This window comes from Ictidomys tridecemlineatus, chromosome 4, assembly GCF_052094955.1.
Source record: "Ictidomys tridecemlineatus isolate mIctTri1 chromosome 4, mIctTri1.hap1, whole genome shotgun sequence".
Lineage (NCBI taxonomy): Eukaryota > Metazoa > Chordata > Mammalia > Rodentia > Sciuridae > Ictidomys > Ictidomys tridecemlineatus.
The window spans coordinates 147,404,364-147,428,226 of NC_135480.1; the positions used below are offsets into that span (position 1 = coordinate 147,404,364).

A 23,863-nucleotide genomic window follows, 5' to 3' on the forward strand; every position below is an offset into this window, starting at 1 on the left:
TTTTTGTGCTTTTGATATTATTATATACTCTATAATAAAATGTTTGACTAATTTATATGGTAGTATTCATCAGCCTGTAATTTTTTAAACCAATGACCTAGTCATAGAAAGTTTTCTTCTGGAGTGTGCTGTCATCTTTCCCTTTGTCCTAATTGGAGAGAATGGACACAAAAACAATATACTACCCCCGTTTCCCAGAAATGTTATATGAACCATTATTTACCACTTCTTCAACTTCACTTTTCCTCTGAACTTGCCTGTAGTCATCCAAATTGTTTTTGACTTTCATTTTGTCTTCTTCCAAGTTAGAGCTATTAATGGCTCTGGCTGACAGAGCCATTAATAGAAGAATGGCAAGACAGAAAGAATCCACAAATTGAGTAAACTATTTCTGAAAGTTTTTTTTTTTTAATAACAGGAATCACCTCAGAACTATTCTGTGAAATGTGACTATTTTTTTAAATATGATTCTTTTTTTTTAATAACTTTATTTTGTTTCTATGTGGTGCTGAGAATTGAACCTAGTGCCTCACGCATGCTAGTCGGAGCGTGCTACCACTTACTTGAGCCACATCCCCAGCCCGACTATTTGTATTTTTTAACTATCAAAGGAAGTGATAACTTTTAAGTATAGAAAAGTGTGATTTATTTGAGGGGGGGGATAATTTGCACTTTAAGACTATAACTTTTATATAATTAGTAATTTAGTACTAAGAACAGTAAATTGACATCTTGGTTTTTTTTCATTTCAAAAATGTCCTCTTTAATACTGAGAACCAACTCCTATCGAAATAAATGTACTCTTTTCTGTTTCTTAAGTAATGAAAGATATACTAAACAAAGGGATAATTATATTTGAAGTTGAACAATTTTCCCTAAACAGGCTAAGCCCATGGAAAACCCAAACTGAGGAATGAAATATTTTTGACATTAAAATATTCAACAGAATCCTGTTTTACTTGATAAAATTAATCTTCTAATAAAATATTTTTTAAAAGGATGAAATAGCTATCATTCCATTTATTCTGGCAATTATTATGTCAATAGTGATGAAGACAATACTGGTTTTAAATTATTGCTCTAAGATAGATGGCTAGCATTCTTTTCTAGTAATACCATTAGTGGGCTCTTTGAAATTGTTGCCTAATGGGCTCACAATCTCAAATTTTTTTTTTTTTTTTGGAAAATCAGGCTCTTTCAGAGTAGCATTCATATTATCCTTTAAAAATAAATTAACATGTTATCTATAGATTAGTGGACTTTCTTACAGGATGAAAAAAAAACTAGTTTTAAGTTTGTCTAGGAAAGGTATTTGGGAAGTAAGTCTTGGTGTATTTTCAGGAAAAAAAAAAAAAACAAAATGTCAATTTACTATGCTTAAACTCATGTATTTCAGTTCTAAATTCATGTGGGACAGAAGTATTTGTCTGGTTTGAGGTTAGATTTCCCATTTCAGTTTTGCTACTATGTCATACACATTTAAAGACCCTAAAATCCTATGCATCTGTTCCCATCTGTAATGACCATGCGGATACTATTTCAGAGGTCTTCTGAGAAGCTGAGTCATCTAGTAAGTATTTGTTTACTTACTATGTAAGTGAATTGGGGGAGTACACAGAAATAAGTTGTTCATGAATTGCTTAAAATCTAATAATGAAGTTGAAAATATTCTTATAACCCTTGAAGAATTAGATTGAAGTTTTGTCTTTTCTAAATAGAGAAAATGATTTTTTAAATTCCCACATCATTCACTTTTGTTTTTGGTAGTACTAGGGATTGAACCTGGGGCCTGTGCTTGCCTACCAAGTGCTCTATCACTGAGCTACATAACTAGCACTGCTCCCATCATTTTTTCTCTATTTTTAATTTGCAACAGGGTCTTAGTTGCCCAAACTGGCCTTCAGCTTGTGATCTTCCTGCCTCAGTCCCCCAAGTATGTGTCATTTTGCCTGGTTCACTTAGTTCTTTGAGCAGTATGATTCTTAGAGGCTGTTCACTCTTCAGTTAACTTGAATCATTTGGGAAAATATGACACAACACTGTACTGATTAACACTTTGGCCTTAACATTTAGTTTTACTCAGTGCTACATATGGACAAACTCCTGATCATTTGGAAGCTAAAAAGGAGGGAAAGAGGTGAGTAGACACTACAGATCATAAGGCTTTTACTAGTTTTTAAGCACAGCTAGATTATTTTAACCTTAAATTTTTTTTTAAACCATAACTTCCAGGACGAAAATCTTTAATTGCAAGGATAAGAAAGCTATTTCTGCAGTTTATCAATGAGGATGTTTTCTTTTATCAATGAGAAGACGTAGTTTGTAAGTTTTAAAATTATTCTTGTTATTGCTTGTATTACAGCAATTTAATATAATCTGAGGTCTGTAATTGCAATGATTTGATGTTAATATGGGACATTTTATTCCAAACCATGAGTGTCCAAAATATTTTGCTAAGATGCCATTGTATGTGGCTGGAGCAGGCAAAAGTAGCCATAGGCTTGGTTTTAGTAATTTAAACAATAATTAACCTATTTGAGGTGGAACTAAGAGCTAAAAAAATTTCTTGATGGTGCTAACTATTGCCTTTATGCATTTCCCACTTCATACTGACTTTCCAGAAAGGAGGGTGGTTTGAGATATTGTTCTCCTCATCTTTTAATCTCAAGAGTAGTATCTCCTCCTAAACCATGCATTCAGCTCCAGACATATTTCCATGTGGTACATGAATTGTTATAATGGTCATCACAGTATGATTTTTTTTCCCCTGCAGGAGGCACTTAGCAACAATACCCTTAATCAGCATTGTATGTGACATTAGCTCATCCAACACTAAACAAGTTCTTTTTGTTTTAATTAAAAAAAATACATATTTCCCATAAAGTAATGCATGCATGTGCAAAACTTTGGTTAAGTGTTTAGTAGTGGGGAAGGAATGGTCACAGAAGACAGTCTTAATTTTCATAGTATATTCTTTAATTCTTATTGATTTCCAGATCTAAGGCTGTCATAAAAGCCAGTGTGGCTACCATACTATATAGCAGGGGATAAAGAATTATATAAAATCAGCTTTAAAACCTGTTTTAAGACAATTTATTAGAACAAAGGCAATGAGATGGCAGGGTAGCAAAAAGGAAGGTGGGGTGGGGTGGCCCTTGTAAAGGACCAAAGACAAAGTAAGTAATAGCTACAGTGCTGAAATTTCATTACATTCTAATAAGGACTGTATGCCTGATAACCAAGTGGTAATTCCTAAGTTTAGTAGTTTTGCAACATTTTTAGGAAACACATAATATTAACATGTTTTTAATAAGGCATTGTAAGAGTGATATGATTACTGTAATCCTTTAAAAAAGCCTTGGTCCATTTCAAAAGATCAACAATAAATTTTAAAAAAATCAAGAGGAAAGAAAAATAAGTTGTATGCCCCACCCCAAATACATAAGAACCACTTGCTGGCATTTGTTTTGTATTTTAAAGGCCTTGGAATAAGATGGGCCAGATTTTCAAAGGCAATTAATAGCTTGTACAAGGACTTGATTCATTTGATTTTAGCACCAAGGAAAATAAGAGTCAGTATCCCATGGAAGACACAGTGGGTTTTTCCTCTACCTCTCAAATTGCACAACTTTTACCAGGCCAGGATATATAAGCATGCATCCTTGTTGCCCTGCTAGGAGTTTAAAATGATTTTAAGTTTTAAAATGGCTGCTCAGATGACACCAGCAGAGTTCTTTCCCTTTAAGACAGGATGGCAATGAACACTATTAAGTATCAATTTCTTTGATTAAAAACAAAAATCTCCTTTAAGGAATAGTTACTTTCCTGGTCCTTCTTAACCTATCTTGTAAATTCTCTATTGCAATATGTGTTTGCCAGTTATGTTGGTGTTCCTTAAGAGAATATCCTCCAGGTATGCCTGATCTATTTCTATTTCCTTAATGGTAAAGTATGCCTACTTTACATAGTACCATGGGTTTCCTCTTTTCTTTATTTTTTTTTTCTTTTTATTTTTTCTTGTTTATCAAGGCAGAGTGTATGTTTAGATCAAGAAAAAACTGACAAGTTTATCTTAAAACATACATTTCTTAACCTGAGTAACATCTGAAAACCTAAGATTTTATTACGTTTTCCACTGAAGTCAGTGTTGGTGCTTACCTAAGAACTTATACAATGTCAATTTTAGCACAAATCATGTCCCTCAGTACACATGTATTTTTCAAAAGAAAATAAGTCGTATTAAAGTAATATTTTCTTATATGCTGACATTTTTATAGCAAATTGAAAATTCTGAGTAAACTGAAGGTATTTCTAATGACAAAATAAATATAGTATTTGTAGGTAGCTTACGTGTTTCTTAGTGTAAAGGCAGCAGTGAATTTGCATCTTGCAACGGATCTGTAAATCTAGTTGCTTTTTTCCTGGAATTTCATATAGTGTCTTACCATACCATGTTCCACAGGCTAGAAAACATTTTTTTGGCATCAGTCTATGCAGAAGCCTCTGATGAGCTATTTTCCCCAAATGACATGTATTTTTCCAACTTTCCCAGAAAAATACAAAAATTTTATCAACCACTTTTACTGAACAAAAATGTTACTACTAATTGCTCTTTTAATTTTTACTCTAACAAATTCTTTAAAAAAGTTTTGATATCTGATGTTTTTGAATTGCACACTCATAGAATATAACTGGATAAAATATACTAGATGATTTCAAAAGATCAATCTTAGTATCTGAATCATTTGGCACATCCTTAATAGTATCCACAATAAAATCAGTAGAAATAAAACAATTTTCAAAGAATTCATACATGCCAGAATCTTAGTAAAAGGAGCTGCTAATGCAAAGATGAGGAGGTTCTGCTCATCTTACTAGTTACACGCTTTTCTCCTCATGGAGTAACTGAGGCTTTCTGGTTTGTTTGTGGAACTTTTGTTTGTAGGAAAGCATAAACATAGGGCCAAATCTTGTTGGTTTCCGTTCCAGAAAATGTTTCCAATACCCCTTTTTTCCTAAAGGAAAAACAAAACAAAAATGAAAAACACAAGTCTCAATCTTCCTAATGAGGTTTTCAAAGCTTTTCTGTAAAACATGACAGTATAGATTTAGGAGTCTCATAAGTATAGATCTAGGTGATTAAGAGAATTTGGCTAGGCACTTGAGAGCCTACATTTTAGTTTCAGCTTTGCCCCATAGCATACAGAAATGGGCATTTACAAAATAATAGCAGCTGTCATTATTGACTATGTACTGTGTGTTAAAACCGCTGTTAAATGCTTTATAGCTAATTCATTCAGTAATTTCCAAAACCCAAATTTTCTTACTCTGTTGACAAAATTGTCTCTTTTATAAAGTGACTTAATCCAGATCACTAAGATGGTAATAGATTTCCAAATGGGGACCGTCAGACACCAGAATAGCCATTGGCTTTTTTGTTCATTAAAGTCTTTTGCAAAAAGAGCTTTGTAGGGGCTGGGGATGTGGCTCAAGCCGTAACGTGCTCTCCTGGCATGCGTGGAGCGCTGGGTTCGATCCTCAGCACCACATAAAAATAAAAGATGTTGTGTCGACCAAAAACTGAAAAAGAAATATTAAAAAATTTTCTCTCTCTTTTAAAAAAAGGAGCTTTCCAATACTGGATTATCTCTCATTTTGCTGAGTTTTATTTTTTTCCTCTACGCTACCCTTGTGAACTTTAACAGAAAGGGGAATAGAAAGTGTAAGTTTTATTGTTTTTCTTATTTTCTTCATTTCTCCCCTGGAAAGATTTGTCTTTCTTATACTGGATCAGCAGTGAAGAGTAAGAAGCAGAATCCTGCGATTGCTTCTCAACCCATAGAGATTAGTCCAGAGAGTGTGACACTCTTGCTAATATCCCTTTACCAATCCATGTATACTCATGTATACACACTGGCTCAAAGGTTGCATAAAAGCAAATGAAAAACTCTACTCTTTATAGGATCACTGATACCTCTGTTAAACCCTCTTACTAGGTTTTCAGAGTTCTTGAAACCTCATAAGATTATGATAGTTAACACCCACTGTTTTTTTTTTTTTTGGTAAGAAATACTTGCTACCAGAGAAATTATATTCAAACAGTATTCTTTGCATATTAGAAGTCTTAAGCTTCTAAATTCACAGGAATTTAGTAGCTTTCAAGAGAACAACTTTCTTAATGGTATAAGCCTCATGAAGACCTACTTTAAAAATCAAGCCACAATGTCACAAGTGGGTTAATTGCTGAGAGCACAACTAAAGGTACCTATTCAATCCTAAAGCTGTTACCTTGGATGAACATTTGTCATTTTTTGTGAAATAAAATGGAACCAGTTCAAAAAAATTAGTCCTCCAAAGAGTAAGAGCATCCTGCTATTTTTAAACATAGGCTAATTACTCCATAAATGTCCCATGGCTGAAAGGAGTTTTAAAATACAATAACAACTGTGGGCATTTTAATATAACAATGTTGTAACTGAAGTCCTTATGGTACCACTTTCAATTTTTAGTGAAATCCAACTTTAGTTTTATGTGTGAGAACTCAGAAGGAGAAGCTTGAATTAACAGCAAGAGGTAGCAAAAGCCAGAAGTCTTGAAAGAAAAACTAGTATCTCTGGAGTGGGGGGATTGAATCCAGGGGTGCTTTATCACTGAGACACATCTCTAACCTTTTATTTTTCTTCAATTTTGAGAGAGGTCTCCTTAAGTTGCTTAGGGTCTTGCTAAGTTGTTGAGGCTTGCCTCGGGGGACTTGATCCTGCTTCAGCTTCCCAAGTCACTGGGATTATAAGTGTACCACTACTGGCACTAGGATCTCTCAAAATAAGGACCTGCTTCATTCATTTCTGTAAGATTCTCCTCATTTTGGCATAACTAATCCCAGTAGGACTGGTTCTCGATATTCAGAGCCTTGCAGTAATGTTATCTGCCCAACAACAGTAATAATCTCTCCAACCAAAGTCCATGAGGTTCAGGTGAGACGGAACCTCATTTCCCATATTCAAGAATGACAAAGTCCCAGTAATCTCTGCCAATCACAAGATTTTTGCTGGCAAAAAAACAAAACAAAACAAAACAAACAAAAAAAGAACCTCTTTTCTGCTGGAGTAATTGAACCGGTAGGAGAAAAGCTAGAGTACTGAGCTGCCACATAGAGGGAGCCAGACTGAGGCTTGATGGTGTTTCTTCAACACCTGGACCCAGCCATCTACTTACCTTTAGACTTTTTAGGTATATGACCAATAAATTCTGGTTTTTTTTCAATATTTTTTTAGTTGTTGATGGAACTTTATTTCATTTATTTATATGGAGGGCTAAGAATTGAACCCAGTGCCTCGCACATGTTAGGCAAGCACTCTACCACTGAGATACAACCCCAGCCCCAAATTCTGCTTTTCTTAAGTCAGTGTGGATTAGGTTACTGTACCACATCGAATGATAAACAGTGCTTTCAGCTTTCCACTTCACCCATATACAGAAGGTGAGCTGCTTGGGGCCTGACAGGAACTGAATCTATTTGTGTGGACCAAGGGCTAAAAATCACTGACACTGGGTGATTTAGTAATAGACACCAGGAATTTTTTGAGTCTTTTCACATATCCTCTTTGTTCCCTTAAGCCTATATAGTGGTATTATTTCACATTGCCTGATTTTATAATAAGGATTTTGTATTATAAGGTTAAATACCTTGCCCAGGGCCAGAGCTGGTAATCTTTGGAGCCAGGCTCATTATATAAATCACAAATTATAATAACAACTACTATAAAAAGTGAATACCAGCTATTTTGTAATTTTGCCTTCCAGAAATAACTATTAAAATGGTTTGAAGACTATTGCTTCAGATTTTACTGCATACTTGTCCCTATTATAACAATAACTACAACCATAATAATAGCTAATATTTATGTAGTGCTTACTATGTGTCATGCACCATTTTAAGAATTAACACATATTAACTCATGTTCAAGCCTGTATTCTCATTCCCATTTTATAGAGGAGAAAACAGGCAAGGGTTAAGCAAGGGGTTAAGGCCAAATTAATTAAATGATGAGCTGAAACTTGAACTTGTTCTGGCTCCAGAGCCTATGCTCTCACTAAACTGGACTGTTTTGACAATCATTATTTAGTAAGACAGTGAATAAGAGGGAAGCAGTCATTCTCTATAAGGAGAAGGAAAGCTGACTAAAGAAACAGGACTCTGGGCTGGGGATGTGGCTCAAGTGGTAGCGCGCTTGCCTGGCATGGGCAGGGTGCTAGGTTCGAACCTCAGCACCACATTAAAAAAATAGATAAAGATGTTGTGTCCACTGAAAACTAAAAAATATTTAAAAATTCTCTCTTAAAAAAAAAGAAACAGGACTGCATCAAATATTAACGCAGTATAGTTCCCATTCTGTGTATGAATTCCTTGAAGAGTATACCAAAATTATTAACCATGCCAGGTGCAGTGATAAACATCTGTAATCCCAACTACTTGAGAGGCTGAGGCAGGAGGATCTCAAGTTCAATGATAGCCTCAGCACCTCAGTGAGACACTCAGCAATTTAGTGAGATCTTCTCTCAAAGCAAAATTTTTAAAAAGGTGGAGGATACTGGGAATATATCTCAGTGGTTAAGACCCCTGGACTCCATCCCCAATACCAAAATACCCCACCTGATTTATTAGACAAATTCATGATCAGTGGGTCAGATGTCAATTGAGAGTCTCCTGTACTAAAGCAACTTCTGTTGGCACATACAGTGGGCAGGTTTGCCTCCACAGCACTCATTCCAGTCCTCTCTCCACTACATAGCAGAGTTTAGGGTGAGAGTGGTCACTCCTAGCTCCGGGTGTGGACTAACTGGTATAATCCTTCCCAGCCAAGTGACTGGTAATCCAGGCTTACAACAGTTAGTGCCTGGATTCCATGACCACAGTGGCTGTTCAATTGGTTTAATCTGAGGGATATTCAGAACTTTTGTTCACTAGGAAGAGGTTACTCCTCAGCCTTTCATGAAAGAGGAAGCCCTGGCTGTTCTAGCTAATGTCTGCAACCATGCAGGAAACCTGAGGACAAAGTAAAGACACAAAAGAAGGCAAAGCTAAGACAATGGCAAACCTCTGGTCAGACCTAGGAGTGACTGAAATCCAGTCTACCTTCTGGACTTCTCTTTGTACTAGCTAATACATTTTCTTTGTTGCTTAAGCCAATTTGAATTGGGTCTTCTGGAATTTTAGCATATCCAATTGTAAAGTATGGAAAATCAAAAACTCCATGCTTCAAAATGCAAGAGAAGTTCTCAAAAGCAAGAACTCACTGATAATACTCCAAAACTGGCTCCGTTTGTGCTTCATAAGCCTTCAGTCTCTTGATCACTGTGTCAGGTCTATCATCCTCACGCTGAATCAGAGGCTCTCCCGTCAGATCATCTATGCCCTAAACAGTAGTTAGAAGACTGGTATTAAATATCATAATCCTTAAAGGAAATTTTTATAAGTACTTCAGTTAATCTCTGTTCAAGCACCAATTACAAAAATATGTTAACTTCTAAACAAACAATCCTGCCCAAAGACAGACCATTGCAACATAGAGCCAAGAGAAACTAGGATTATTTCTGTAGTACTATAGTTTGGATCTGGAATGATCCCCAAAGGTCCATGTGTTAAAGGATTAGTCCTAGCTCATGACACTATTGGGAAGTAGTGATACCTTTAAGAGGTGGGGCTTAGTGGAAGGTCTTAGTCATTGGGGGTTTGCCTTGGAAAGGGGACTGTAGGACCCTGGTCTCTTCCTATCTCTTTCACTTCCCTATCTTTGTTCTACCATGTGTTCCCCACTATGATTTGTTGCCTCACCACAGGTCCAAAAGCAATGGGCCAATGGACTGAAACCTTCAAAATTGTGAGCCAAAATCTTTCTTCCTTGTAAAGCTGATTATCTCAGATATTTGTTACAATAGGGGAAGGCTAGCACAGAAAGTAGAAAGTGACACAGTATCTTAATAAAAAGATTTTCTAACCAACCTCTAAACAATTTCATACACACACATACAGATTCAGCTATACACTGAGAACCTCAACTGTCAGTGCTGCAAATCCCTCCTACCTCTTCTCCTAACTCATTTCCTGGCACAAAGTAGGAAATGAACACATACTTTTGAATGAGTAACAAACCCCTGTTGCTCCTGGAATGACTTTACTACCAACCTGAATGGACTACAAGTAACCTGAAAATATACCCTCAGGAATTTTGGTCAGGTACAAGGTTTCCAAGTTCACAAACTTTATGACCATGCAGGCAAAAGGACTCAAGGACAGTCTGCCATATGTCCACTCCACTACAACTACTCACCACAGTTTTAGGAGGGTTGAATTCAATGTTGTAGACTCGGCCACTGGCTGGATGAATCCAGCGAGCAGTGAGGCGCTGTTTAATGACCTCAAAGGGCACATTCAGGTTGATTACTGTGTCTATCTGATAAACTTTATCCAGGGCTTCTGCCTGTGGAAGTGTCCTTGGAAAACCTTTAGAAAGTTAAAAAAAAAAAAAATGAAGGGAGAGAGGAAAGGAGAAAGAAAGAACAAAAATTAACATTGGGATGTTGGAAGCCAGGCTTGGTGGCCCACACCTGTAATCCCAGTGGCTCCAGAATTTTAAGGCAGGAGGATCACAAAGCTCAAAGCCTGCCTCAGCAATTTACCTAAGCAATTTAGTGAGAGACCTTGTTTCAAACTAATAAATAAAAAAAGGGGTTGGGCTTGTAGCTCAGTGGTTAAGTACCCCTGGGTTCAATCCCTGGTATTAAAAAAAAAAAAATGCTGGGCAATCTAAACAAAAGAAATACCATAGGCAGCTTGATCATAGATGTAATACAACTGTACTAATTAATTTTTTTGAGAGTGTGGGTCATGGGATCCCTAGATATTTGGTCAAACAATCTGGGTATATATGAAAGGGTGTTTTTTTTTTAAATGAGATTAACATTTAAACAGGTAGACTGAATAAAGTATATTGCCCTCTAAAGTATATTGGCCTTACCAATCAGTTTGAAGTTTTGAATAGAACAGAAGGCTGATCCTCTCAAGTACCTTCTGCCTGACTGCCATCTTATTAGGACATTCACACTTTCATGCCTTTGAACAAAAGCTGAACTCATCACCTTCACTCAGAACCTCCAAAGGCTTTTTTGAAATGTGACAGAAAACAAAGTAGAGGAATAAACCCTAACAGATAACCAATTTATAAAGCAGCCCTAATCCCCAAACCTGAAATCCTATGATGCCCAGAAAGTCAGATTTCAGAGCTTTTTGAATTTTGAGTTTTTAGATTAGGGATGCTCAAATAGTAGTCAATGCAAATATCCCAAAATACAAAAAACTGAAATCTGAAATACTTCTGGATCCCAGCATTTCACATACAAGATACTCAACTGGTATAGCTAAAGTAGTTTAAACAATGTGGTTCAAAAAAACAGAGAAAGGCAAATTGTAACTGGTTAGTGAATCCAGAAACAGATACAAGTATAGGGAATTTAAAATAATATTTTGATCCCCAAATTTTTGACTTTGCAGTGTTGTTACTAAGGACATTTTGGTTAGAACATCAGGAAAAATTTAAATTGGTAAAAAGGAATACTTTACAAAAGTGACAAAGATTAAAAGTGTACATGCAATAATTTGTTAGAGCTAAAAACACATTTTCTTATTAGCACTGAAAGATGGAAAAAATTTCCTGTGACCTAGACTTTATATAGCTAAAACAGCAATTATAATGCATAAAACTATACCCAACAAATCCAGATTTGCGGTAAATAGCCCCTAATAAAAGTTCATAATGGCAAAAAGCTCAATCTATATATGGCCCCAAACTGAATAAATCAGTCATCAAACATTTATTATAAAATTTACAATGAAGTAAATGATCCTGATAAAAATAATTTTAGGCAAGTGCTTTACCTCTGAGTTACATCCTTAACCCTCTAATAAAAACATTTTTAATACATTTAATGAGAACAAATAGAATATGGTGGCTAAATCTATTGAGTGCTCTCCAAGTTCCAGGATCTATATATAATGTCAAATATTTCATAAAGATAACTTCTTTCAACCATCATAAATGAGGCACTATTATTATTCCCACATTACAAATGAAGAAACTTAGGCATAGCAAGGTTACTTGCTCTTCCTCACAAAGCTAATTAAGCAGTGGGAGTAGAATTTGAACATAAGATTACCCAACATCTACTCATAACTAAAAGTTGTGCACTAAAAAAAAGTGTTAATAAAAACACTTCTCTATTTGTGTGTTTGGTGCTAGGGATTGAACTCAGGGACACTTTTTCGCTGAGCTACATCTTCAGCCCTTTTAATTTTTTAGTTTGAGACAGGGTTTCACTAAAATTGCTTAGGCCCTCACTAATTTGCTGAGACTGGCCTTGAACTTGTGCTTTCCTGCCTTAGTCTCACAATTTGCAAGAATTATAAGCCTTGCCATTGCACCTGGTCCCCTGACCACCATTCTTGATAACTTTCTATAGCCCATGAAATGATCTTTGTCTTGCCAGCACTCATCATTTAGGACAGTTGGAATGCTCACAACACTCTACTTACCATCCAATAGCCAGTTACATTGGGTGAGATTTTTTAGCTCATGGAGGGCTAGCCGAGTCATGACATCATCTGGGATGAGCTTCCCTTGGTCAATGAAAGTCTTGGCTAACACACCAATCTCTAGAGCAGAGGGGGGGAAATCATTAAGTGCATTTGTTTTATCCTCGTGGTTCCTAAAACTGGTTCCCTAAAATTGACCTTGGGAAGCACACCTGTATGAAAATGTGTATCATCGACTTTTCTGCTTAAAAACAGGTTACAAAATAAAGTTAAGCCTATTTCAAATCCTCCAGTATGAAAAAATACATAAATATAAATGGAAAAAATAATACAAAGTTATAGACCAATATGCTAACAGTAGTCAGACCAACCTCTCTTCTAAACTCCCAACCAATGACAACAAATGACTTTAGGTGATGGAACTAATTAATAAAATGCTTAATGCTTAATTTCATCAGTATAAGAGGAACTTCAAGAAAAGATGATCTGCTCTTGTCACTTGGAGTCAACTAGAGATTCCAGCCAGTGCAATTAGTCCAGAAAGAAATAGTATCCAGAAGGGAAGAAGTAAATGCAGATGACATTATCTTATACATAGAAAATCTTAAGGAATCCACTAAGAAACTATTACAACTAATCAGTTAATGAGTCCAGAAAGTTGCAGAGTACAAGGTAACTATACAAACAGCTAACAATGAACAGTCTGAAAATAAAACTAAGATAACAACTCAGTGGGCTGGAATGTGGCTCAGTGGTAAAGCACTTGCCTCGCAAGCGCAAGGCCCTGGGCTTGATCATCATAGGAAGGGGAAGACTGAATTTATAACTGCATAAAAAAATAAGAAAATTAGCAATAAATTTTTTAAAAAGTGCATAACTTGTATCCTGAGAACTATAATATTACTGAAAGACAAGAAAGACCTAACAAAATGGAAACACATCTTATATTCACGATTTTAAGAATTAATATTGTTAAGATGGTAATACTCTTCATAAGTGATACAGATTCAGTGCAATCCTATCAAAACCCTACCTTCCTGATGTCTTTGACAAGCAGATTCTAAAATTCAAGGCACCCTGAATAGTCAAAACAATCTTAAAAAAAAAAAAAGAAAAAAGTTGGAGGACACACACTTCTGATTTCAAAGTAACAATCAAGATTGTGTGTTACTGGCATAAGAACACACATGGTTTAATGGAACAGAATTGAGAATCCAGAGATAACCCCTCGACCTTACAATCAACTGATGTTCAATAAGGATGTCAAGACAATTCAATGAAGTAAAACAATCTTTCAAAAAAAAAAGAAACTGCTGGGATAACTGAATAATAATAACTCAATATGGATCGTAGACCTACATTTGAGAGCTAAAAGTATAAAAATCTTAAGGGAAAACATATACAAAAATTCATTGTGATGGTTACACAACTCTGGATAGTCTAAAAAAATACTGAATCATACTTTACAAGGGTTAATTTCATGATTATGTGATGGAAAGTTCCTAGTAAGGAAAAAATCCCACCACTACTCAAAGTCAATTATTATTAAAACTGATAATAGATATTTTGAGTTTTTGTGTATACATAGGTAAATATTTATATAGTATGAAAACCAAAAGCCTATAATGTTTCAACTGGAGTTTTAAAAAAAATGATTCAACTCTCCACCTCGAAGTCTAAGCAGTTTGCTTTTTACATTTCAAATGTTGACTTACTCCCTCAATTATATACAAAGACTTCCATCCAGGGTGAGCTTTGGACATTAGGTAAATATTTATTTGATTGCCTATAATTTAATATTATACATGTACCTTAATAGACTTCTCATAAGAGTACCATTCACTTTTTGATTCAAAAATTAACAATTGAGTTAGGCATGATGGCACATGCCTGTAATCCTAGCCACTTGGAGAAAGAGGAAGGATCATCAGTTCAAAGCCAGCCTTAGCAATTAATTTAGTGAGTTCCTGAGCAACTTGGCAAGACTGTTGTCTCAAAATAAAAAATAAAAAGGGCTGGGGATGTAGCTTAGTGGTAAAGCATCCCTGAGTTCAATCCCCAGTACCAGAAACAAAACCAAAACCCAAAACAATTTGGATGTACAAAGCCCTGGGTTCAAGCCCCAGCACCACAAAAAAAGAAAACAAAAATTAACAAATTTGGGAGCTTTCATATCTCCAAAACTCAAAAAGCTAATTTAATTTTTTTTTAAACCACCGGGGATTGAACCCAGGGGTGCTTAACCACTGATCCACATCCCAAGCCCTTTTTTATTTTGAGACAGAGTCTCACTGAGTTGCTTAGGACCTCAATCAGTTGCTAAGGCTGACTTTGATATCAAGATCTTCCTGCTTCAGCCTCCTGAGCGCTGGTATTACAGGTGTATGCCAACCATGCCCAGCACAAAAAGCTAGTTTAAAAGTAGGTTCTTCACAATAAGTTAATTTTCTGTAAAGTATTCACAAATAAAAATAGAAAAGGATAGTTAAGAGGAAAAATAGGGAAGGTCTAAATCAACTTTTAAGGATAAATAACCATAAACCAGGCATTAATCTGAGAAATCATTGCTTTATTACATAAACTACAATTTTTGTTTCTGTATCTCCTTTTAAAATCTGGTCATCCTCACAACATTACCCAAACCAACCTCACATCATATCTGAACAAACATTCAAAATTATTGCTTGAGCAGCCATGAAGTACAAAAGAGGGACCTGAAAACAGTTTTCTTTTACACAGACTAAAAGAAAGGGCTAGAGAGAATTAATCTCCTTCCTACCTAAATTGCTTTCATCATCATTATATAGTAAACAACATGAACTCTACTTTTAAAAATGTGTCAAAATAAAACTAGAAAGATGACAGTGAATGGGTTAAATGACAGCTTTATCCCCCATCCTGGGCATTTTGGAGAAAAATCTTTCTCAAATAATAAAGACTTGAATTAACACAGTGGTTATCACGTGGGACAGGAAGAAGATATCTGTGGAAAGGGCACACAGAAGAGTCCCCAAAGTGCCTGGCATTCTCTCCAGGGACAGGTAAATGAGTGTTCATTTAACTCTTCTTCTAACCACACATAGACATTATATTAATTCCAGGCATAAAATATTTCAAGGAATTATACTGAAAACAAAATATTAAAGCTAAAATCTCCCTTGGCCAATGGTCCTTCCTCCAACTATCACCCAGTTTTTCTCCTCTTCAGTGAAACACTTAGAAAGTGTTTTTATACCAGATCCATACACTTCTCTTCCCACTCAACTCTATTTCAGCATAGAATTGCAATTCAAAAATTGTATAAAGGCCAGTCTGCATCTGGCCTCATCTTACCTCTTTCCCTCCCCACTTTTACCTCTTTATCTCCCTCCCTCATCTTACCTCTTTCCTCAAACCACAACCCCCAGCCTGGACATACTCTGAACATACTCAGAATCCTAGCCTTTGCACAAGCCCTTTGCCCCTTCTTTTGCCTGATGAGTTCTTACTCTGCCATGATATGGATGTGGTTTTTGCTTCTTCTAGAACTTATGTTGAATTTGGTCCCCAACAGAATAGCATTGAGAGATGATAAGATTTTTTAAAGAGGTGTGTGGTTCACGAGGACTCCACTGTCATGAAAAGATTAATATTACTCTTGTGGGACTGGGAAAATTCTCTGGGGAATGAGTTTTTAGAGTTTGACTAGTTGCCTTGAGAATGAATTGTAACAGATGGTGTTCTGTATCTTGCATGGAACCACTTGTCCTTCCATATCTGCACATCAGAATGCAGCACAAGGCCTTTGCCAGATACAGCCACTTGACCTTAGACTTCCAGTCTCCAAAACTATGAGCTGAACTAAAACTTCTTTCCTTTATAAACTCAAGTACTTGGTTATCGAAAAAGAAAATGGACTCTTTCAAGAGACATCTTAAAGAGCTCTTCATAGTGAGGCATCCCTCAACCTCCTAAGAAACCAAAATTTCCTCCTCCACACATCTATGATGTCACAGGCTTGTCTATCACACTACTAAAACTACATGTCTACATGTTAAGGACTGAACTGTGTCAGCCCAAATCCATGTTGAAACCCTAACCCCTAAAGTGACTATAATGTAGAGATAGTGCCTTTAAGGAGGTAATTAAGATTAAATGAGGTCATAAGGGTGGATCCCATAAGGCTTGTGTCCTTATAAGCAAAGGAAGATACCAGGAGTGCCTGGGCACAGAGGAAAGACCATGAGACAACAAAGTGAGAAGGCAGCTGACTGCAAGTCAGAAAGTCCTTACCAGAAACCAATTCTTCCAGTGCCTTGACCTTGGACTTTAAAGGATCCAAAACTATGAGAAAATAAATTCTACTGTTGAAGATATCTGATCTGCTGTGGGAGGCTGTTATAGCATCCAGAGCTTATGAACACACAGGTCCATCTTTCCACCTGTCCCTCATGCCCACATCCTGATTATTGGCATCTTCAGTGAAATCTATTCCTTTCTGTATGTCACTTCTTATCATATATTAGGTACTTGTTGGATCCATGGATGGATGGGTGGATAGATGATATACGGAAGGAGGGACACGCTGCTTGGATGCCCTTGGATTCTATTCATGGAATTTTAAAGGCCTTATTTTTGTCAAAAATTACCATCTAACAAAAGCCTAGTTTCTTTGAGACAAAATTAATTAACACACTTATCTTTTAAAAATTGTTCCTTTAACTTTTTAAACAAACTGTCTACACACAGAAAAAAATGGAAAAAGGAAAAACAACCCAAATGTCCACCAACTCATGAATGGATAAATCAAACGTAGTATATCCATACAATGGAGTATTTGACAATTAAAAAGGAATGAAGTGGGGCTGGGGATGTGGCTCAATCGGTAGCGTGCTCGCCTGGCATGCTTGTGGCCGGGGTTCAATCCTCAGCACCACATACAAACAAAGATGTTGTGTCCACTGAAAACTAAAGGAAATATTTAAAAATTCTCTCTCTCTCTCTTAAAAAAAAAAAAAGGAATGAAGTACTAATCGTACAATATGGATGAACCCTGAAAACACTGCACTAAGCTGGGTACAGTGAGACATGCTTATAGACCAGCTACTAAGGAGACTCAAGAAGGAGAACCCCTTGAACACAGGAGTTCAGGGCCAGCCTGGGCAACAGAGTGAGAACCTGTCTTTTAAAACACAAAACAAAACAAAAATAAATAAATAAACCCTATGTTTAGTGAAAGAAGCCAGGGGGGGGATACCATATATTGTATAATTAATTTGTATGTTTGGATAAAATGTCCAAAATAGATGAAGAAATATAGAGGTGTATTAGTGGTATCAGAGGCTCAGGAGGGATTAGGTGAGGTGGGGAGGGAATGGGAATGACTAACAGGAAGGAGATTTCTTTTGTGGTAATAAAAATGTTCTAAAATTGGTTGTGGTGAGAGATACTCAACTCTATGAATATACAAAAGTCCATTGAATTATACACTTTAAATGGATAAATTATATGGTACATACATCATCTCAAAGCTATTAGAAAAAAAAGTGAAATGGGGCATTTCTTTTTGAAAACATGTTGGTAAAGGTTCAGAACAATATGTACAGTGTGCTGCCGTTTAGGTAAAACACAAACACAGAAAAGAAAAAGTAAACATTTGGTTGCATGTGCATGAAATATCTTGGAAGGATTTTTTTCATGTAATATCCTTTTTAGACTTTTAGGAATTCTAAACTATGTCAATGAATCTCCTATTACAAATTAAATTTTTACCGTTAAAAAGATAATTTGCTCTGCCATCACTATCATCATAATTAAGCATAATTTTGCTCTGGGTGTATACATAATAATGTTTTGTTAGATACATAGAAACTTGGGAGCTGACAGGGATCTTGATGTTTATATACTGAGTTGGACTCCCACAACTTATAGATGAGAACAAATGAGATTCAAAGATTAAGCCACTGAGTCCACACAATACTGTGGTATACTTTCTCAAACTCTGAGCAATCTCATATCAACTTTGCAATTTCTATCACAGGTGAACCATTATGTATTATATGGTTTTCTTTAAAGTGACTCACCTTTTTAAATAAATTTCATCAAGTTCATGAAATATAGGTTTATTTTTTCATGAAATGTAGGTTTATTTTTTCTCATGCACTTGAAATAAATATACAAAAATGTCTACCTAAGAAAATCTCATGAATCTCAATTTGAGAAATACTACATAATGAAAGGAGTATTTAATTGACACACAGAAGCCCTGGGTTTTCATCCTAGTCTTTCAGTAAATGCTTTTTATTTTCATCTTATTTTTTTTTAATGAAGCACTTCATGAATCTGTATTTCAGACTTCGCAGAGGTCATATTAATCTTCTCTGTATCCTTCACATTTCAGTATATGCACTGCTTAGATGAACAAATAAATGCAGTTTATTACTGACTGAATTCTTAATTTTCCTGAGCTCAGTTTCCTCATCTTTAAATGAGGATTGGACTAAATGTGTATGAATCATATTCAAGTTTCCTAACTCCAGGATCCAGGTTTGATCTACAGTTACTCCATGTTTGCTATTGCCAATAAGTTGCCTAGCATTTCCAGTGTCCTTATCATATCTCCTGGGTGATTTACCTTTGGTCTTAATAAAGTATATTCATGGCTTATATTTTAAATTGCACTTACAGATGAGGAAAACTTCTAGGCCCAAGGAGGTAACAATGAAGCTACAACTGCTGGAAAGAATACAAGCCCCCCTCACATTATAAACTTAAAGAGCAGAGATCTCCTGGGATGATTTTCAACTTTAGCTATAAAATACTGAGGAGGGTTATAAAATATAGCACTTTCATGAAGTGATGGTTGATTGCAAGAGATTCCACACTATAAATTTATTTAAAGGGAAATAGTCAAAGATGCTGACAAATATTCACGAACAAGGATAGTAGTACCAGTATTTATTATAGCAAATAAATGGTTAACAATATGTCCAACAGTAGAAAAACTGTTTACTTATAATCTTAATGAAATTAAATATTTTATGGCTGCTTAATGATGTGTGAATGAACATACAATAAATAAGAATAAAAAGTATCTAAAATGTAACAATTTTACAAATGCACACAAATACAACAGTGAGCAGAGGGGAAAAAGAGAAAAAAAAAAAATAAGAGAAAACACCAAAGAGTCAACTATAACTCTATCTATGTGGGAAGGCAGAATCATGGATGATCTTAATTTTCCTAATAGTCTCATGACATTTTTATTCCTTTATAATAAATACAACTTAGTATCAGAAAGCATGAGCAGTATTTTATTTTTAAAGATTATACCTCTTTTGGCTCTGAGTCTGTGGGAAATATCCAACCCATTCACAAATATTTATTGAGAATATAGTCTTAGTTTTGAAATACAGAACTGTGCCAGATCTGTTCTGTGAAGATAATCTGTAATAACAGATCATTATGCACAACTTTAATAATTAATAGATTATTCACATCTGTAATAACAATTTTATGACATCAAGCTTCATTTTGTTTTTCTTATTAAAGAATTGCCTATAATTCTTTGAAGAGTTCTAGCAAATAACCCACCCCAAGATATGCCTGTTCTGCTGCTTGGGGCAGCTAGATGAATCAGACACAGTGCAACCATCCCTCAGGATCTCTTTGGGTGCTTCCGTGTGAGCTCTGGAATTTTCCTTAGCCAAGTAGAGAAGCCAACCCTTTTATGTGCAGTTACCTTGAACCATGACCCTGCAGAGATTGGTCTTCTGACATTCTAGTTCTCCTGACATGAATCTTTAATTTCTTTAAAGAAGTCTTTATCTGTCTTTGTCTAAGAATTACTAAAAAGTCCAGAAGGGGCAGGCACCTGAGGCAAGCTGGACCTCCTTTGATGTTCCCTATACTCCCTTTAGGTTCTTTTCAGGTTGTAGAGCTCTAGGGAATAAGACAGCAAGAATGTCAGGGAGTGTTAAGGATGGTTTCTTCATTTTTAAAGTTTATTAAAGCATGGTTTCTTCATTTTTAAAGTTTATTAAAGCATGGTTTCTTCATTTTTAAAGTTTATTTAATTGATTTTTAAATTTACTTTTAAAAAATATTTTGTTTTAATAAATTAATAAACATTTTTTCCTGAAAGTGCTCTCTAACCACACAGTTATGCCTCACTGCTCAGTAATTTTTCAGATAATCCCTTAAGAATTCCTTACTCCCTTGTACTTTGGATAACCTCACACCAAAAATCAGTCTACCATACTAGGGACTGTTTATTGTTACCTAACTATTTCAATGTGTTGCATCAAGAACATTTAGCAAGAGACTCAAACAATTTAATCTTTTTGGTAAAGTTCAATTAACTACAAGGCATTATTTTTTAAGATCAATGTTAAAACTGAAAGTAGTAATGCGCCAGATAAGTTGGATACTGAACCAAAGAACTCCAAGAAACAAACTATAGAAATACGGGGTTGATTCTGGTTTTCCCCCCAATTTAAATATCATTTTTTAAACTAAAAACAAACAAACAAAAAACTTAGCTGGAAATAACCTAAACACCCATCAAAAGAGGACTTTTTAAATAAATCAGTAATTTCAGCAAGTAGATGCCTACACAGAATGAAATAGAGTTCTATATTTCCAGGGAAAAGATATCCCAGATATAAAGTGAAAACACTTTGACGCAGAGTACATATATGATTGCATTTAACACAAAACATATACGTATATGTGCTTGTACATAAATAAACATTTCTAGAAGGAAACACATTGTTCCTCTATAAAGAACAGGACTGAGACAGGGAATGAGAGAAAGCTTTGTGTTTTATTTTATGTACTTCTATCTGTCCTGAGTTTTTCTTTGTTTAAAAAACCTTTTGCAGGCTTCAAAATGGGTTCTGATTGTGAGGTAAAGGTCAACACTTTTGCTAGAAAAAGAAAAACTTTAAGAAAACTTTTTAAAAATAGTCTTTTAGAGAAAGAATTTACATACCACAATTTCAAGCAAAGTACACCGTTTGTTGACTGGATTTTGCACTGAGTTTTCCGGCTTTATTTGGCATGCAAAACAAAACTATCTTTTATGTGATCAAGCATAAGGATACCTTTTGTATTTAATAAGTCTCTGGGGGTACCAAAATCTAAGCCACTGCTCAAAAATTACTCAGCAGTGACTACAACGAGGGTAAATAATCTTGGCCTTGAGCTTACAAGAGAAAGGTCAGAACTACAAGATCCCATAGAGAGACCTGGCAGGGCTCTGCCAATTTTCCATGTTCAAGGGACCCGTGAAGAAGAAGCTCAGCTAGAAGGACCCTCAGAAGCAGCTGCGACCAGACTGGAGGTGCCTCTCAAACAAAGCAAGGTGGTTTCTTTTTATTTTTGAACTCAGAGCATGTCGGAATTCACGAATGCCCTCCCCCACCCCCACGCAACCTACCCAAAACAGCCGGCGGAAACAGGAGTTTTCGGGGTTGTCAGCTGCCAGAGATCTCAAATCCCCGCGGCGGGAGCCGCGCCCGCTTCCTAGGACCGCATCCGGGCTCGAATCCCCCGCCTCGGCCCCTCCGCCCCGCAAAACCCGACCCGGGCGACAGCGCTCCGCCGACCCCGTGGCCTGGGCTCCCACCTGTGCCTTGAAGCATATTTTGTCGGAGCAGGTCCCCGCTGGAGAGGTGCTTCAGCTCGAAGTGTTTGGTGATGCGCGAGGACACGGTGCCCTTGCCCGAGCCCGGAGCCCCCATGATCACTGCGCGCACTAGCCGCGCGGAAGCCCCCATGGCCGCTGACAGAGGACGAGGCAGGGCGGACAGCGGGACTGCGGCCTGGCCTGCGCGCTCGCCGGCTTCGCGGCCCGGGACGGCCGGTTGGAAGCGCTGCAAGCAGGCGGCGGCCCCGGCACCCACGCTCTCCCGGAAGTGAGCGACAGCCACCGGGCCGCCCCGCCCGCGGCCGCCGGCTTCAGCGCCCGCCCCTCGACGACCCCGGCGCGCCCCCTCCTCGCAGCCCGCCCTGGCCAGCCGGCGCTATCCGCGCTCCCTAGACACTCCCTCGGCGACCTTGGGGATCCCTAAGGTCTCAGCGGCCCCCTGCGCTCCTCGGCGCTGCTTCCCCATCTGCGCCCTCCGCTCTGCTCCGCTCCTTTCGCTGGCATTCTTTTGCTCCCTTCTGCCTCCTGGTCGACTCCTATAAAACCCCCTGCTCCCGTCACATCCAGCCCCGAGCCTTTGCCCGTCCCTCGACCACTGTGCCTGTCCTGCCAGGTCCCCCTGATAGACCGCGTTTCTCTCCATTCACCCTTGGCAACTTCTAGGCGCCCCCTTTCTACCTCTGGTTGCCCCTTGACGCCTCTTGGTTGCGGAACTCCACTTACTCCCCCTCGCCCCTTTTGCAGCCCTAGCCTCTTGCTAGTCCATGCCAGTCCCTGATCTGCCCAGTCCCAGCCTCATAAACCGTGCCTTCTTCGGGCTCCTTTGGCAATATCTGCTGTCCCACCAGATGCCTTCTCGCACCCTCCACGCCATGCCAAGTTCTCCTGGCTCTCTGGAGTCTCGGCTTTCCCTCCCACTCTCCTTTACTTCCCTTCTCTACCTTCTTCCTCCTCTGCCCTGGGAAAGCATCTGTGTAAAATCACAGTGACTGATAATGAGCCTGGAGGGCCTCCCTCCCTCCTCAGTTCAGTTTTTGAGGGACTTTAAGGCACACATCTAGTGAAAGATGTCTCTTACCTTCTTGGATCAAATATTCAGAATCAAAAGCAGCTGCTACTTTATGGAGTCCAGAAGTATTGATTTCTCAGACAACATTATTTGCCTTCAGAAACGCTTTCATTCTGCCTCATTATTTTCATTTCATTTCCTACTATGTGCCACTGTTCTTAGGTAGCTCTAAGAATGCTGTGGTTGACAAGGCTTCTTGGAGTTTTAAAGCCCTTGAAGTTTAAAGTCTAGCAGTGGAAGCAGATCATAACCAGGAAACAAATGAGCAAGATAATTTGAAATAATGTAAAATAAAATAGAATGTGTGGAAGTGTGGAGGGAGGTTGTTTTAGATCTGGCAGGTCAGTCATTTGCTGTGACTATTGAGTTGGAGTATGGAGGGAAAATGACACAGGGCCAGAAAGAAGGCCCTACAATGGAATATTTCACATGTTCCGATAATAGAAATATGAGACAAATATATGAGTAGCATTTTACCTGGTAAAAAGGGCATGGAAACTAATGTGGAATGGTTAAAATAATGTGTGTAAAGTTTTTAGTACAAAACCAGCTACAAGGGAAAATGCTCAATAAAGAC

At 37.2% G+C, this 23,863-nt stretch overlaps 1 protein-coding gene across 1 annotated transcript; it reads right to left on the minus strand.

The window, feature by feature from the left end:
• Positions 1-2,954: 2,954 nt before the first annotated feature.
• Positions 2,955-22,535, minus strand: Ak3 (adenylate kinase 3). Its single transcript, XM_005324061.5, has 5 exons — positions 22,197-22,535; positions 12,590-12,709; positions 10,332-10,504; positions 9,298-9,416; positions 2,955-5,015 (listed from the first exon to the last, which is right to left on the minus strand). The coding sequence occupies exons 1-5, from the start codon at positions 22,345-22,347 to the stop codon at positions 4,895-4,897; spliced, it is 684 nt and encodes a 227-aa protein (XP_005324118.1). The 5' UTR covers positions 22,348-22,535; the 3' UTR covers positions 2,955-4,894.
• Positions 22,536-23,863: the final 1,328 nt, after the last annotated feature.